At 38.9% G+C, this 17,331-nt stretch overlaps 1 protein-coding gene across 1 annotated transcript in view; it reads left to right on the forward strand.

Moving 5' to 3' along the window:
* Positions 1-11,987, forward strand: part of LOC139737493 (uncharacterized) — a 73,755-nt gene extending 61,768 nt beyond the window's left edge. Inside the window, exons 3-5 of the mRNA XM_071648165.1 lie at positions 1,276-1,571; positions 3,698-3,767; positions 8,362-11,987. Of these exons, the coding sequence (XP_071504266.1) occupies positions 1,276-1,571; positions 3,698-3,767; positions 8,362-10,157 (2,162 nt within the window). The 3' untranslated portion in view covers positions 10,158-11,987. The remainder of the gene's footprint in view (positions 1-1,275; positions 1,572-3,697; positions 3,768-8,361) is intronic.
* The last annotated feature ends 5,344 nt before the right edge of the window (positions 11,988-17,331 follow it).

A 17,331-nucleotide genomic window follows, 5' to 3' on the forward strand; every position in this document is an offset into this window, starting at 1 on the left:
GGATTAATTGCAGATTTGTTGATTATTAATCAAATGGTAGCTAAATTAATTCTCTAATTTAGGGAAGGCAAGTGAGTATATACACTAACATACAAAAAAGGAGCCATGGTACGGGGAGGGGAGAACTGATGAGTATGATGATGAGCACGAACTTGGGAGTGTGTTAATGAGTGACCGCGCTTGTCATTTAGATACATAATTGCCTTATGCCTGGCGCAGCAATTGCATCTGTGCCTCAAATAGCCTGTCAAGGACATTCCAATTAGCCCGAGATAGAAATTTGATGGCAGTTTTAACGCAGTCCCGTGTGACAAGCACGCACTGAAATCATGCAACCCAGTATTGATTCTGTGATGCGGAACACGTGTGCAGGCCTGTCTCGGGTATTGTGTTGTAAGTGTATGAAATTTCATACCAACCACTGCTATGAATATGCATCACCTTTTGATAATTTGTCTGTCGTGAATGCTGGAGTGTTCTTCTGAGTGGATGTGTGGAAATTAATCCCAGTGGGTGGCTAAACCCATTCAGACAAGCTTGACATTATACGATGGGATGTTCTTACATGTGCCTAATTAGGTGATACACTTTTATTTGATTACTTTTGTTGGGGGTATGGGAGTGTTGATGACAGCGATGGTCTATACTCAAAATCTCTCATCCGTAATACTATCATGTGAACACATGCAGAATAGAGACCCTTGACTTTGCCATCTTGGAAAAAGAAATGGGTGTTTTATGTGAGAATGTTTTTTTTTAGTTATGTGAGAATGGAATTATTATTATTATTTTTTTTTGGGGGGGGGGGGTAGATGGGTAAACTGTCATTACTGTGATATCTATATCATCCTACTCTATATCATGAGAGTCATCATTTATCATGTCTGTAGTACTTTAAATCTGGTACTGAAATATATACTAAAGATAAAGTCCAGTAAAATTCATACACACCACACTAATGCTGCTCACTTGTACGTCAGTATGATGACATCAGTAGCTGTAATGCTGTTCCTACATTTTCATCACATGAAAACTTGTCCTGAATTTTCCTTCATCACTGTTGTTATAGAATTAATAAGATTGTATTGATTAGGTTTAATGTAACATCTAAGAATAAGAAGCAGAACAAGGAAGATTTTTAGAAAGAGATCAGTTGGGCTAACATCCAGTGTAAATCTATAAAGCAGGTAGTAATATCACACTGCTGATCAATGATAAGTCAGTAACTCATCTTAACTTATGCCTCATGTTCTTCTCTTTTTTCTTCATGGCTAGGTTGTGGCAATGGCAAGTACCTCGGCATCAACAACCGAACTTTCAAGGTGGGCTCTGACTGCTGTACCAATCTCGTGGAGATCTCGGTGCGGAGAGGCCACGAGGCCATGGTGTGCGACAACCTCCGGCTCCCGTACCGTGACAGCTGCTTCGACGCCGTCATCTCCATTGCGGTCGTCCACCACTTCGCCACGGTGGAGCGCCGAGTGCAGGCCATCCAGGAGTTGGCCCGGATCTGCCGTCCTGGGGGTCTGGTCATGATCTACGTCTGGGCGCTGGAGCAGAAACACAGACAGGTGCGTTGGGACAATGAGAGATATGTTTCATTCACACCTGGATGAAGTAGCGGGATCTTGATCGCAATCCAAGTACTGAGAATTGTTGTGCCTGTTCAGATGGATAGAAATATCCTGCTAATTGTTGCATCACAGTTGACTATTAAAACTACGCTTACCCAAATCTAAGAAAATGGTGGCCCTTGCCCATGTGTTCGTGGGCTGTCTTCATGTGTGTTTTGAGTGATAGGATTAAAGATGTGGAGATTTTATGTTCCAGCATTCACACACTCACCTTATTGCACGTTACCACGCTTTTCTCAGATGATCACGCTAAAATACCAACATAATCACAAGATTTCCTAGGAGTAGGATTGCAATGCTGATCATGCTATTTAGTGAGATGTCCACACTGGCGAAAAAAAAATCTTACAATTTGGTAGGCATGAAAAATCTTCCCAGATTGAAAAATTGTGAGAAAGGCTGACCAATGAATAACAAAGACAGAGAAAAGAGACAAAGAAAGAAAGACAGAGGGGGGGGGAGATTAAAAAGCAGAGAAATAGTCAGTACATCAATGTCAGTGTGTGTGTGTGTCTCCAGAAGCTGGTGTTTGCCTGGATACTCAGGAATGCTATTTACAATTTCCATTAGGGGGTGTGGGGGAGAGATCAATTATTCTGGAAGTGTGCAAATGCTCCGACCAAAGCCCTTTCACTTTTTCTTGGTTTGACAGGTGAAAGTAAACACCAGAGTGATTTTAGACCCTGCGTTACCTGTAAGTTTTCTCTGAGGGATGGTGTTTTAATTATATAAAGATAGAATGATCAGGGTTAGATGTGGAACTATCGCAGTGTTTGTATTCGAAGTGCTTCTTGTCTATCAAGTTAATTGTTGAATTCTAATAACCCCCATGCCCCCCAGAAAATGTGCAAAACAACAACAACAACCCAACGACAGACAGACAATGAAACAATGATCTCCATCTTTAGAGGAGATAGTATGACTTGGAAATGACTTGGAAATTTCTAGACTATGTGCCATAAGAACACATACATGTATTCATGTATCTGTATATGGACTAAAATGGTTTTAAAATGCTCAAAAATGGTTTTATAAACCTTTTTTCAACAGTGCCTTGAAAGGGGGGTACTCTTTGTCGCACGGAATATTTCGTTACGAAATTGGTCGTTTCGTTGACGAAATTATCATTTTGTGGACAAAATGTTCGTTAAGTTACAAAATGTTGTCATTTCGTCACAAAATAATCATTTCATCAATGAAATGATTATTTAGTTACAAAATGTTGTCATTTCGTCACAAAATAATCATTTCATCAATGAAATGACTGATTTCGTAACGAAATATTCCATGCTTCACTTGGCGGTCCATGGCTTTTGTCCATGGTTTAAACCATGGTTTTATTTGTACCACCTTCGTGAATTCAGGCCTTTCAGTTTGGGCAAATTTTCTTTTAAGTTGTCTTCATACTGATCATTGAGCATCCTTTACATTTGCTCAAGCCAAACAGTTTTTGTTAACAAATAAAAAGCTTGAACATAACACCTTAACCCGTTGAAGACGAGTTCCGAGAATACTCGGGCAGGTGTCTATGGGAAATGTGTGTTGAAGCAAAATCATTCCATTCCAGAAAACACTTGGAGAGAAAAAGACTGTTTGGTCCGAGGAAACCATGAAGTTGGTTTGCAGAGATTGAGATGCCACACAGCCATGGCTATAAGATGACTGTTGTAGTCTTCTCATTCAGCAGTGACTGCACAGATACTTTAAAAATTCATAACTTTTTATCAGATTGTCCAATTTTCCTCAAGCTGTGACTGATGCGTTCTTCTAATATTGCTGCAGTCACTCAAACCACATTTATATTAAGGTGAATGTGTCCTTTAATCCTTTTCCTACAAGATTCTGAATCCCTCATACACTTTGCACAGGCTCAACCAGGTTGTCATAGGCAGTGGGTTAAAGCAGGTAGAGAAACATGGAATTCCATATGATGGTGTTCATCCACTAGTCATGGTCAGTCCTGAGCAACCTACGAATAAAGTCAGATTTTCACAGTGGTAGTATTTCTCATGCTTTTATAAAATCCTTTCCCTTTTCTTTTCCTTTTTTCTTTGTCCGAAAAGTTTGATGCCCAGGACGTGCTGGTTCCATGGCATCTCCAACCCAAGAACCAGCGGAGTCGAAGGGTCAAAGGTGAGAGAAATCAGAAGGTTCTAGATGATCATAAATCATACCTCATTTGATGAATGTTGGATTCTGATTGGTCAAAGGTGCAGTCACTAGTTTTCTTATACTGCTCGGCAGTCAGCTAGCAGTTTTTTGAGATGCGTGTAAGCGTATCTTGCGCACATATCTTTATTTGTGCATTGCGAAATTATACTTCATATGATTTCTCTGACCAGTAGCATGACAATTTCATTTCAGTGCCTTAATGTAGCATAAATATCTATTTGCCCAGAGGGTGATTTTGCAACAGTGCTATGCCCAAAGATGAATTTTTTCTGTCAGGGAAGTTCATTCCTCTTACAGTATAAGCTTCCATTATAAGCTTCCAAAAGTGCATACAAATATGCCATGGTACTCATTTGTGTAGAGTCCCTACCAAGTGAACATACTAAAAAAATTGTGCACTTTCACTTGGTCTCATCTTTCCCATTTTTGACAGTTACTCGACTCACCAGTATATCATATAGGCCTACAGTATTAGTGATTGAACTGGTTATATCATTTGTCATGTTTACAAAAATGTAGATTCATGATATACAGTCCCTTCTTTTTCCACCGACAGTAACTATTTGTTGGTTTCACAAAGAAAACAGTTTCTCTTGCCAAAAGTCAACACATCTGTCCATTAGCTCTGTGATAAACATGAGTCAGGCATGCAAGTTGTAGACCGACATCGCAGAGTAACAAAGAAAAAAATTAAAGTGAGTCATTCTAAGATGCTTTAAGATGTTGCCCACAGGCTAATAGACCTAATTGTCCTTTAGTCTCTACAGGGTTGTATGTAGCTTTTGAATTGGCATTGAAGTGCAGAACAGTATGATAGCTTTGAAAAGTAAGCTTAAACTGACTATCAGGATTATTATTTCTTTCTTCCTTTTTTTTTTCAACAAAGTGTGAGTGTTTCCCAACTTCTGTTTGCTGTTTTGCAATAAAAGTCAAAACCAGACATATGCAAATGTTGAAGGTTATCAAGAAGTAGACCTAAAGTTACATGAAAGAGATCATGAGAATAATGGGTGTACAACTAGACTTTTGCCATATTTCATTATTTTTCATGGATCGTATCTTTTCAGAAATGAAAATTCAAGATGAGAATATTGCCTTCCTTTGACATTTGACCTACTGTGTCTGTATTGTGAACAATTCCCTTTGATGAGAGGTATAGCATTGAGGGGGAAAAAAAACAGCTTCAGATTAAGAAGTGTTTCCTGTGTGGTAACATGATTACTGGAAATGCATTAAAGCCTTCTCCTGAAGCAATCTTGCAGAAGTAATAAACAATTACCACAACTGATGTGGTTTAAGATACAATGATTCACTTGTTTCATGTCTTGCGTTCCTTGCATGCAGAAAGACACAAGTGGCGTGTATGTGTCAAGTAGCACCCATCATGCTCCTTCTGAGTGACTTTAATGACCGCGAGAAATATATCAAGGAGGAGGTTATTAACAGATGGGGTTTTCCCTTCTTAGAAGCATACTTGATAGTCGATTGAATGTACCGGACTTCACATCCTCTTCATAAGATTCCTCTCTAAACAATTCTTATCATGCCATTGCTTCGTCGGTTACTGGAAACAACCATAGATATGAATTTGGAATATGTTTTATTTACTCATCTTTTTTTGTTTGTTTGGTGTTTTTTTTGTTTGTATAGATCAAAGTTTGATGGATTATTCATGATTGAACATGACCACATTTGATCAAATAGTGACGTCTCGGGGATGTTGCTTATCAAAGGGCATTTTTACATAAGTTTCGGGCTTGTTTTGTTTTTTTGTTTTTTTGTTTTTTTTTGGGGGGGGGGGTTTGAGCATCATGAAACAAAATTGTGGTAGCTATGGTAATGAGACGAATTGAGTGATTTTAGTTCTTGATATCTCATCTTGAAATACAAGATAAATATTTTGTTCATAGTTGTTATTGAAATATGTGCCCTTATTTTTAAGCCTCCACCAGGAAGTGGTGCCGGAGGCATCAATGTTGCGAGTCATTATATAAAGTTGTTTTCTTCATGTATCGTGATGAAGAATGGGAGAGTATCAATTCATGAAAAAGAGCAAATGGAATATTAGTGCTTTGAAGATAAAAGAGACTGCTCACAATAGAATGATATTTCATTTCATCACTTTATTCACACATTCCCTATTGACTTGATATTACAGAATGGATAGTGAAAATCCTGGGATCTCATTGATCGGGAGCTGTGTGTTGATTTTTACTGGCCGCATGTTGCCTCATTGACAATAGTAACTGTAAACATGTTATCAAGTAATTACTGGATACATGGCTGAAAGTACTGGATGCATGTTTTTTGTTTTGTTTTTTGGTTGTCTATGACAAGCCAAAAAGAAATGTATCCAGTCAATTTGCAATTATGTTTCATGATTAAAAAAATGGATTCTGGAAAAAAAAAATGTCCCCCGTTTTATAGAATAGATGATGCACATGTGTCTGTGTGCGATCAATCAGAATAGTATGCATGGGGTAACTATGGAACTTTACCTAGACCCACTCTGCTTAGCCTTGTGGGTTAAGCATTACATAGTTACTTAATACACACAATTCATACTGATGCACTCAGACATGTGCGTCATTTGTATACTGCCCTCTTTGATCACCTACTTTTGCATCTCTGTTTCCATGTCAACTTCCTTAGATGAAGTAACTCATTTAGTCAGAAGTTGATGATGCTGTATTGAAATGCGGGGAGTTGGTAGATGATTTTCCACACTCTTTGCCATTGATTCTAGGATAACAACCCCTGTGACGGCATAGTGCAGCTAAGGCTCCCAATTTTGTCCAATTAGCGTGGCAGATTTGATGATTGTAGTCTTGGGATGGACGTCAGAAAGATGTCCAGTTGGCGTACTCGTCCCCGCACTTGTCCCAGCGTCAGTCATATCCTTGTTGCATTTGATTGGCTTCAGAGAGAGAAAAAGCGCACGGCAGAAGCGGGACGCACAAGGGTGCAGGCCACACATTTTAATGAGCCTTGTCCACGTGTGCCACCGTAAATCATTGACTTGCTCTGACGTAATCTCATCTGTGTCACTGGATAGATCATATGTCCAACACTTTCTCTACTTTTTGTCATCTTCAGTTGCAACCTTATGAGGTGAAGGTATCAAAGCACTAGTGAAATTGTGGTTTTCAACTTGTGACATTTAAATGATACGAGTTCACTCTGTATTGGTGTGAATTGTTTTGAAGTTGTTAGCAGCTACATTTGTACAATAGTTAAAAAACTGGGTTTATTTTTTTCCATACTGACCAAGCTATTGCAGAGTGCCTTATAGATTGCAACATTGGACAACCATTGAAACATACACTGATGCAATGTATATCAGTGACACTTCCCAAATCAAAAAAAAAACAGGTGAATATCTAAAAAAGATATCTGTCTTTGTAGGAAAAATTATTGCAAGGACATACTGAATTTGGTTAAGTCTTAATGCCAGGGTGCAATACAGGAATGCTTTTGGAAAATAACTCTGTTTTTCAAATCCATGTAACTTTTTATACTATTTTGTTATCCTGGACATGCAATGAGCAAAGTAGTTTAGAGGAAATCCACAAGCTTTGCTGTGATGCAAATTTTATGACAAATTTATAATTATTTTTCTTTCAAATGACTAGTTGCTATATTATTGTACAGGCATGACTTTTGTACACACACACACACACACACACACACACACACAAAATGACAGAAACTTAAAATTTACATGAAAATGCAAGAGGGAACGCCACTTGATATTCAATCATCACACAATGCTAGCAACATGTGAGAAGAACAGAATCGCAACTGAAGCTTTCATTGTACCATGGCATTTGGTGATTTATCGATCGGTTCGGGTGGGTTTGTGCATTTAAGCAAAAATATGCAAACTTGGCATCCATCCTGTCGATGTGGCACATCAAGAGTTAAAGCCAGGTAAAAGATCAATCTGAAAAAATTTTGGCCATATGAATGCCAGCCAATTGTATCAGAAAATGACAGCTTCAAATGGGGGAAAAATGGTTCTATGCTATGTCACCAGTATTCTATCATCATCTGATCTCTACAGACATTGTAATCTTCTTATCTTGTAATAAAGCCCTAAAAAGTCTTGACTTCACCTCAAATGAATTCAGGAATAGATAGAGAAGCCATTTCCTTATTTAAAAGAAAAATAATAGAGATACCTACTCTTTAATGATCTTTTGAGGTAGGAAGCAAATCAGAAGTTCTATGGAAGCCATTTCATGGCCATACAGGACGATGACCATTTCAGGAACACACAATACATTGTATGCCAACTGGACTGATTCTCTGAAAATTAGGTCTTTTTCTCTCTCTTTTTTTTTTTTTTTTTTTGGGGGGGGGGGGGTTGTAAACGGAGAATGTGTTATTTTCGTGCTTGTATTTTCCATGTGTGTTGAGAGCATTCGTGGGAGTAAGAGAAGGTCAAGTCTGGAATATTGTCATTATGTATGAGAAATTATTTTATACATGTAGTTTTGTAGGAGACTGTGAAATAACTTCATGCCAATGTTGTGTCTTTTGTTCTCCTATGCAGCTAAGCAGAACAATGTTCCACACAGCAAACACAGCAGCAGTTCAGCATCAGATGAGGAAGACAAGTCCACAGCAAAGTCTGACAAAGGCAGCAGTAGCAGCAAGACCAGCGGTAAACTGCCCAAGGGACGAGTTCACCCATCCATCAAGACAGCTCATAACGGTGGGCTTCGGACTAGAGCAGTGAAGACCTTGCAGCGGCACACCACTGAGAGGGACTGGCTGCGAGAAAAGTTCCCAAACCGCAGAGAGCTACCGTGCAGGGAGGAGGCACGGGTCTTGCGGAAGTGCTACAGCTGCGAGGAGAGCGTTGTGCTGAGCGGGAAGCCCCGGACGTCCAAACTGCGATGCCAGTCGGACAGCAGCGTCCAGAAGCGCATGGTCAGCAGGAGCAGCAGTGTGGAAGAAGGGGAACAGGGCGGGACCATGTGGGACGGATTCCTGCAGGTCTTCCCTCCTCGATTTTCACCCATGTGCTCAGAGAGGAGCGAGGACGATGCGACAGTTACCGATGTTGGCAGTGTCTTTGGTGATGAGGAGGACGATGCAGAAGATGCCAAGAGCCACTGGTGCGTCATCAACAAGGATGGCTCAATGATCACCTATGACAATGGAAAGCGAGCAGTGAATTGTCGTGGAGTCAGGAGTAGAAAGAGTCGACCGCACTTGGTGCTGGATTGTTCAAACAGTTGTGACAGTATACTGCCACAGTCCAGGAGATCGCCCAAAAACATCTTCAAGCGATCATCTCTTCTTGTTAGTTCCCAGTCCCTGGATGAGAGGGACTTTGAGTCCCCTGGCTCACCCCTGTGTACTTTTCATAAATTTGGTGCTATGCGAAAGGGTGTCATGTCCCTCTCGCACAATTCAGAAAGTGCAATAGATGGCAAGAACCTTAAGGGCAGTAACCTGAAGGTCTCAGCCTGGGGCAGTGATACCTCAGGATTTGTCAGCAGTAACAGTGTCAATGGAGATTCTTCAGAAGCCACCAAGAAACTCCTCAAGGAGCGGAAGCAGCAAATGAAGCTCAATCTGCGATCAAGTAGTGCCAAAGATAAAAGCTTCAACTCTCTGAACGGTGTCTTCACAAGGTCCCTAGAGCTTTTGGGCAAGTCCGAAGCCAAAACAAACAAGAAACCAATCGTTGGCTTGAACTTCACAACAGCCAAAGGTGAGGTTTTCAAACCCTTTCGAAACCCAAGCCATTTCTCTGTATCTGGTTCCGAAAAAGACTTTGAGTCTTCGTTGGATTCCGTCTCCTCATCAGATGAAAGCCTCACCACCTACCCCATAAATCCGCTCAGGAGTAAGCCATCCAGCCAGGAGTCCTCACCCAAACTTGAGATGCCCGTAAGGTCTCACTCTCTGAGCACGCTGGAAAAGCTCAAGTCCAGAGACTCCAAGATCGCAGAGAGCCCGCTCTCACTCCCACCAAAGCCGTCCTCCCTCAGTCTTTCCCTCAATGAAAGCTGTTCTTTTGAGCCTTACGAGAAGAGTCCTCTGGGCCGTGCAGGAGACGGCCCAAGCAAGCGTCCATCTAGTAACCCTAACCTCAGTACTGTCCACCAGGAGAAGACCACCAGAGTCCATGCAGGGAGTGAAAGCAGAGATGGTGAGGCAAAGCCCAAGGACCCTGATGACGCTTCACTCTATCTAAGATACTACCACGTGTTTAAGGAAGGGGAGCTAACAGACCTGATAGAGAGGAACATTGACAACCTCCACATTGTGAAGAGCTACTATGACCATGCCAACTGGTGTGTTGTGGCTGAGAAGGTAGAGGTGTGGCATATATGATGGAACATGCATTCCACAAACTTTATTTTTTCCCATGATGTTTTTGTAAAGAGATGTCATTTTGACTAAAAGTGGTTATTTTTATCATCAACAAAGCAGATATTACTTTTTTTCCCCCAGATGAAGTGCCCTTGTTGAAATATGTGTATTCATCCATTCCAATTGCTCAAATGTGTTTATGTGTGAATATATCATATATGCTGTCATTACCAGTATTCCCTTGCATCAGTGGAATTGTCATATTGATCATGGTATTACGGAGTAGTTCTATCAATTCATTGTGAGATGTGGTCCGGAGATGGTGGACTCTACTCTCTCACAATATGTGTGTATCACAGGAGTGACTAGATATATTTCTGGCAGAGAAAAAAAAATGTCATATCTCACACAATTCAGTCATGAAATGCGTGCATTCAGTGATGAAGTTTTACAGTTTTGTCATGAATTTGTCAAAGATACTTGTCAGTATTGTCACAACACTGCAAAAGTCTCAAATGTAATAGGTGTTCATTGATGCTGGGCTGACAGAGGCTTGGCTTTGTGCATATTGCAGGTGTGAAACAGTCATAATGGCCGTGGTGAAAAACAGGTGATTATCTTACAGTGACAACAAGAAATTGAAGGGAATCATCTATTTGCATTCAAAATTGGAAGGCAGGTTGAATTGAAGTATCACACACACCACTGCAGTGCCTAGAGTTTGGGGTGTGTACAAACATTGGTATTCCTCTCAGAGGAGAATACACACTACAGATTACCCTACATAATGAAAGCAACACACTAGTGAGGATGTTGTCAACAAAAATTAGGAAAATAACAGTTCCTGTCCAAATTTGCTCCAACTTTTTTCAGCCGATATTGGCAATGCTGTCACTTTAATTCCACCAAAATCTTGCCTAATCACCTAACAATTTGCTGTGGCAACAACATCTCGATGAACAGAGGGATGTCAGGTGTAGCATACAAGTTCAAACGTAATCACTGAATCAATTTCAGAGGTACTGAGCACACCTGTACCGACGAATAATGTCTGTTTAACCACTGTTGTTTGATAAACTGTGTGAAGGAGACTCACACTCTGAAGCTACAGATAATCAACGTGTGTATTTTACCTCTGAGTTGCATCGCACTGAAGAGGAAACCCAGTACAGAATTAGCCCTTTCTCATGTTATACTGTGGTAGGCGTGATTACTTAGAATGAAGAATATTTAAATTTGTCCTGAGTGATATGTGGTAAGTGTGGGATGGTGGTTTTTTTGTGCAATACAGAAAGGTTGAGTGAGTACATGAGCATGTATGCAGTTAAGATAATTCTCTCTTGTATCTTCTCTCTCTCTCTATCTTTCTCTTTCTTCAGTTCTTGGCTTCTGCGGCTAGCACTGAGAAATTGCATTCGTACCACTGAACCACAAACTCAAGCTTGCTTAATTGAATTTCAGGCTTGTTAGTAATCGTTAGACGACGCAGCACTCAGTGTTGCAGAAACATTGCATTGATGATAGGGACATAAAAACCATACACCAACAATGTATTAAAATGTAGGTACATCAGATGACACCAGTATATCGCTGCATATTGTAGCGCAGCTCAGAGATGCAAGGTGTTTCAGCTCATCTTACGTTGTACTTCAGGCATGAAAGAAGTATATAAACCGATGCAGATATAATATACATTAAAGAGGAATGATTTGAGCATCATGAATTTGCAGTCTGAGATAAATAACAAAAGCAAGAACAAGCAGAAGATTGGAGAGGGGAAAAAAAAGAGGAAAGAGAAGATATAAAAGAACTTCAAGAAATCTAGCGTAGGGACATAAAACGATGTGAACAAGCGACCTCAAACAGGCAAAGTAGGCAGAAGCCTCTAGGCATATTAGTGAAGAAGAGTTCATCCATCCACTGGGAGGATAAAAATGCAGTTTATAAGTTGTTCGTGCTGGAGGCTATTTCACTCATGTTCATTCAACTATGCTCTCTCAACTTCAAATTGATGTCACTGACACTTAAGAGAAGAAAACTTTGAAAAACCAATATCAATTAAAAGAGAAAATAATGGTTTTTAATATGAAATATAAAGTAGAGTCCTCTGATGAATTATGTGATGTCACATAATATAAATATTTACATCTGCTTACAAATATGAAAAAAAAAAACATTGAATGGAAACTGATAGATAATTGTGGACTAGTGTGGTCTAACTTATAAAACCATGGATATACTATACAGGAAAGCATGAATGCTTATGGCATTGTTTAATCTCGAATAGATGTAGACCCATTCTGTTAGCTGTAAACTGCAGAAGGAAATGCCAATCCAAACAGTAGTGACAGGAAGTGAGGCAAGGGATTGTGGGATGCTTGGTCAGAGTTCTCCGGCTTTAAAAGCTCTAGAAATGATATAATCATTAATGTTATTTCTGCTACGTATTATCCTGCAGATCGGCAGATATAGGTGAATAGAAGTTCATAAGAGTATGAATTTCCATTTCTTCTCACACATTTATTATTATTAAAGTATTATATGATTTTGAGGCAAGAAATATGGTGGGAACATCATAGACAGTATCAGCAAAAAGTTTTGAGCTTAAAATTAGCCAGAATCGAACTACATATTTCAAGATATCTTTCAGTCATTGTAGGTTGCAAACTTGTAGTTTGTTTCATGTGCATGGAGTTGTTTTCTTTGATATGAATCCTCTTGTGCATTTAAAAAAAAAAAATGAGGGATCCTGCACATTAACTTCAGCATGAAACAAGAGACACATTTGCAAGCATTATACAAATCAATAGTTATTTTCACAGTGTCTTTTAGGCGCCACAAAATTCTTTTAAACATGAATATACTTCCATAATATGATTCTGGAAATTAGTAAAGTCTCCGGCCAGAGTGTAATGGGGCACACAATATACCAGGTGTTCACCAGCCCATGCAAGAATTTCTTGTACTTTTATATTGTTGAACGCATATCATTGTGGTAACAAGCAAGATTAGATACTGCTATTAGATATTTCAACCTTTCACACTGCTAGCAAGAAATGGCCGAATCCATGTACATAAAGCACACACCATGCTAGAATATTGTAACAGTCTGTATCAAGTAATCATTTCAGAGGGCATGTAAAATGAGTGTATTATGTCATACTTTCACATTCCAGTACAAATAAGTGACTAGTATGCACTTGTTCAACCTGTGTGATGAACCTTGTCTTATGTAATACCTATCCAACATTTCTATTTTTACATTCTATGAAATCTTTATCAATGTTTGAAATTGAATCTGTTTTTTGTGTCCTGAAAAACTGTTATACATGCATATACAGACATATATATATATCATATACATTATATATATATGTGTGTGCATGTGTATGTGTGTGTGGGTGTGTATATATGTAAGTGGAACTAGTGCCATGATAATTTTAGAGTATGTTACACACTGATATTTTTGCAATTGGTAGTTGATCAGACATTTTCATGAGTTATTAATTTTGCACTTTGTGGTCTTTTCATTATCATGGTAATTGCAACAAAACAAAAATGACACAAACATTCAGAAGAAAGTGTGGTTTCTTAAAGTAAACTGTTTTGGTAAAACATTGCTTGAAATGAGATCAAATCTCTCAGAAAGAAAAAAAGTCCTTGCCCAATAGCATGGCAAAGGGGGCTCCACTTCTTATAGTCACTTGATATTGCAACATGCAAGTGGCGGCCTGGGACAGCATGTGCAGGGCAAATATTTGTTTTAATTTTTGTCAAAAGTTTTGCACGTTTTAATTTTCGCAATTGAGAGCCTAATCGCACAATTTGTGAAAGCAAACCACCTTAAAAATTTCAGCGTATATATACTAGTGTCTGGTGTGCTTGACAGCAGCCTAATGAGAGCATGCCGCATTATGCACGTACTTGTGAATCAATGGGCAAAATTTTGCAGAAAACATCAAAATACATCATTGTGAATGATTAGAAGACTGTTGTGTGTTTGATTAGATATTAGAAGGTACATGAGTCATTCTTGTTGTGTACCAAAACATGCTGAATATAGACATAACTCTCCACATGAAATGTCTCTTGTAGATGCAGTGATTTTGTCTGTTTTGCATTGACCTTCATACTTGTAAATCACTTTCACGTATTGTCACTTGACAAGCGGAAGGGTATCGGCTCACATTAGTCTTAACAGAGTTAATTTTTTTCTTTGTTTAGCAAGAGCAATGTGCTTTATGTACTGGTCATTGATTTGTTTCCCACAAAATAACTTTGTCTTCACCATGTGTTTGATCCCTGTTCTCTGTAATCACAAAAACACACAGTAGCCACTGCAGAATTTCTGTCAGAATTGTCCAATTGTTGTCTGAGTGCCAATCTTAATCAAACAGAGTGTATCAGTGTGGATTCATGAGGGAATTACTTCGTGAAGTCCATATAAAGAATTTCAGCCACCAAGTGGGACTGTGATTTGGATGTCCTCTCATCTGTTAATTTTTGGTCAGTGGTGGGCAAATACTTTTAACCTTAAAACTAATATTTACATTTACTGGTGTGCTGATTAAAACCCTGCAGAAGCCAGACTTGAGACCCTCATGTACAATAGCAGGAACCTTTTTCTAGCCATGGTCTTGAGAGAATTGCAGTAATGGGCAGTGTTTAAAGGTTCTCTGAAATACAAATGCATGTTGATTTGTGTTGATTTATGCTACCCTCAACATCACAACATTCGGTGAAACGAATATCTAGAACTATTCCATTTTTTTTAAATACTATTTTCTTCTATTTTTCTTCAGATTACTTGAATACGCCCACAAAAAAAATCCTTCCAAACCAATGTTCCTATTGTGACCTCATCTGTCAATCATTGCTTAAGTACTGATATGTTTAAGAAAAGACATTTAATGCACCTTTCTCTCAACTCAGCATGTTTGCATATTTCTGTCATATCAATGTGACTAAAAAAAGACATGACGAGGGAACACGCAAGTTATGCTGAGTCTAGGGGAAGAGGCATTCCAATGACTTTTATTAAACATATCAGTAGTTTGGCAATGATTGGCAGATGAGGTCACAACAGGAATATTGGTTTGGAAGGATTTTTTTAGGGTGTATCCAAGTAATCGGAAGAAAAATAAAAGAAAAATTAGTTAAAAATATATGGAATGTTTCTAGACATTCGTTTCACCGCAAAAGTGATGTTGAGGGTATCATAAATCAACACAAATCAACATGCATTTGTATTTCAGGGAACCATTAAACCTCAGCAGAGTCAGCTTGATAAAAGAATGCCATTCTCTGTTCAGTAAAATATTCTTCCACCCTCTAGTCTTCACAAAATGTAACTAAATGGTATATTGCCAAAACATGTATGTTGTCAATGGGTTTCTGTATAAGGCAGTTGCAAGTGGGTTTTCAGCCAATCTGCATTCTCCGCTAGCCAAGACACGGAGGGGACGTCTCTGTCGTGCGTCCACAGCGAGACAGTGTGGTAGCCAATTAATTTGAATTGTCTGCTTGGGTTAGCTTGCAAGAGCTGCAGAAATCTTGCAGTATGCGAAGCTCCTTCATAGGCACAGGGCATAGGATCATTGAGATTGCCAATTAATTCCTGAGTGAGGGAGAGAGGAGGAGGAGGAGGAGATAATATTTGCCTCAGATATAAAAGAGTCCTATTATTTCTGTACTTAAAGTTGTCTGGAATGAGAATTACTTGAAACAGCATTCGTTCGGGCAATTACAGAGAAACATTAGTGCAATTTCTTGAGGCTGTAATTGCAGGCTAGCCCTTGGAGAGAAATCTATCTTCAATTTGTCTACAATTGCATGATGCTCCTCTCTCATTTCAGTTAGAAATTGGCTCTTGATGTAAATGAGGCTCTTATAATATCCAAATGCATGAAGCATTCCCCCTGCCTTCATTTGCACATTGATATACTATCTGGTTGAGATGGTAATGGCTGTACGTGTGCCAATGTGCATGTATACTTTTGTCTGACAGTGTGGAAATCTTCTTGTGCAATTGAGAAATGCATGTGTGAACCAGTGTATCTGTTTTATCCATGTGAGTGTCTGTATTTATGGGTCTGTCAATGCAAATTCCCAACAGTACTACCAGTGTATAAGATGTTACATGTCATAATTGCTTGTAGAATTCAGAGCAAAGCAGATTCCACTGTGTAAACACTTGTGTTATTTTTCTGCAATTTATAATTATTTATGATTGATAACAAAACAAGGCATCTACATAGAGAAAGACATGCAAACCTGCTCTGTGATAATGCAGGGTAATGTTGGGTTATAATGTGTCTATGTAAGATTATTGTACTAAACAAGTTGGCAGTGACATACCATGTATATTTTACTTTAATTTGGCTACATTTTCGTTGACTACAATTGGAATTTCTCAATTCCCCTTATGAAAGGAATTTGACGTTATCACACACAAATCTTTGAGCACATACATTTATTCCTTGGATGCTGCGATAATTCCATACAAGGGAGAGATCACTTCACGTTGTGTGTCAATGTGGAGGAAATTTAACATGTCACAATTAGAGGCAAAAAGACAACTTCTCCACTTATTTGGTCACAGCAAAGTACCATACAAGAACATCCTTCTTCTTTGTCAAAAATTTGCCCCTATTCTTAATTATGATTTAAATAGGGTCATACCAGACCAAACTGTACAAAACAAAGTTTCGATCTTTCTCTTTCCCCATGCCCACATAGTAAAGGAAGCAATTTTGGGTTTACTGTGTCTCAAGGCCCACTCCATATCTGACTACAGGTACCCAAAAGTCCATCAGAAAGTGAAATGTAAAAGATTTTGCTCAGCAAATGAGGCTCTCAAGCTTGTAGGAAGTGATACAGTGAAAGAGTATAGAGGCATGGTACTAGGGATCATTTGTAAAGTATGGTCATGCTTTTGAAGGGGTACAGTAAAAGTGAAAATTTTCATGGTGTTGAAATTTTTTGCGCATTTCATGCAACCAGAAACTAGTGTGAAAATAAAAGCAAACAAATATTATTGCTTGCCATATGTTCCAGTAGTTCATGTCTTGATTCCACGGAATTAAAAACATGCAAAACTCATCTTATCTGGCCGAGTACGAAAAATCACTCACATGAAAATATCCACTTTTACAGATTTCCACATGATGATTAATCACTGCTTTGTATTTGAAAA

Source organism: Diadema antillarum, unplaced genomic scaffold (genome assembly GCF_040938485.1).
Source record: "Diadema antillarum isolate AM-2024a unplaced genomic scaffold, OU_Dant_1.0 seq00000693_RagTag, whole genome shotgun sequence".
Lineage (NCBI taxonomy): Eukaryota > Metazoa > Echinodermata > Echinoidea > Diadematoida > Diadematidae > Diadema > Diadema antillarum.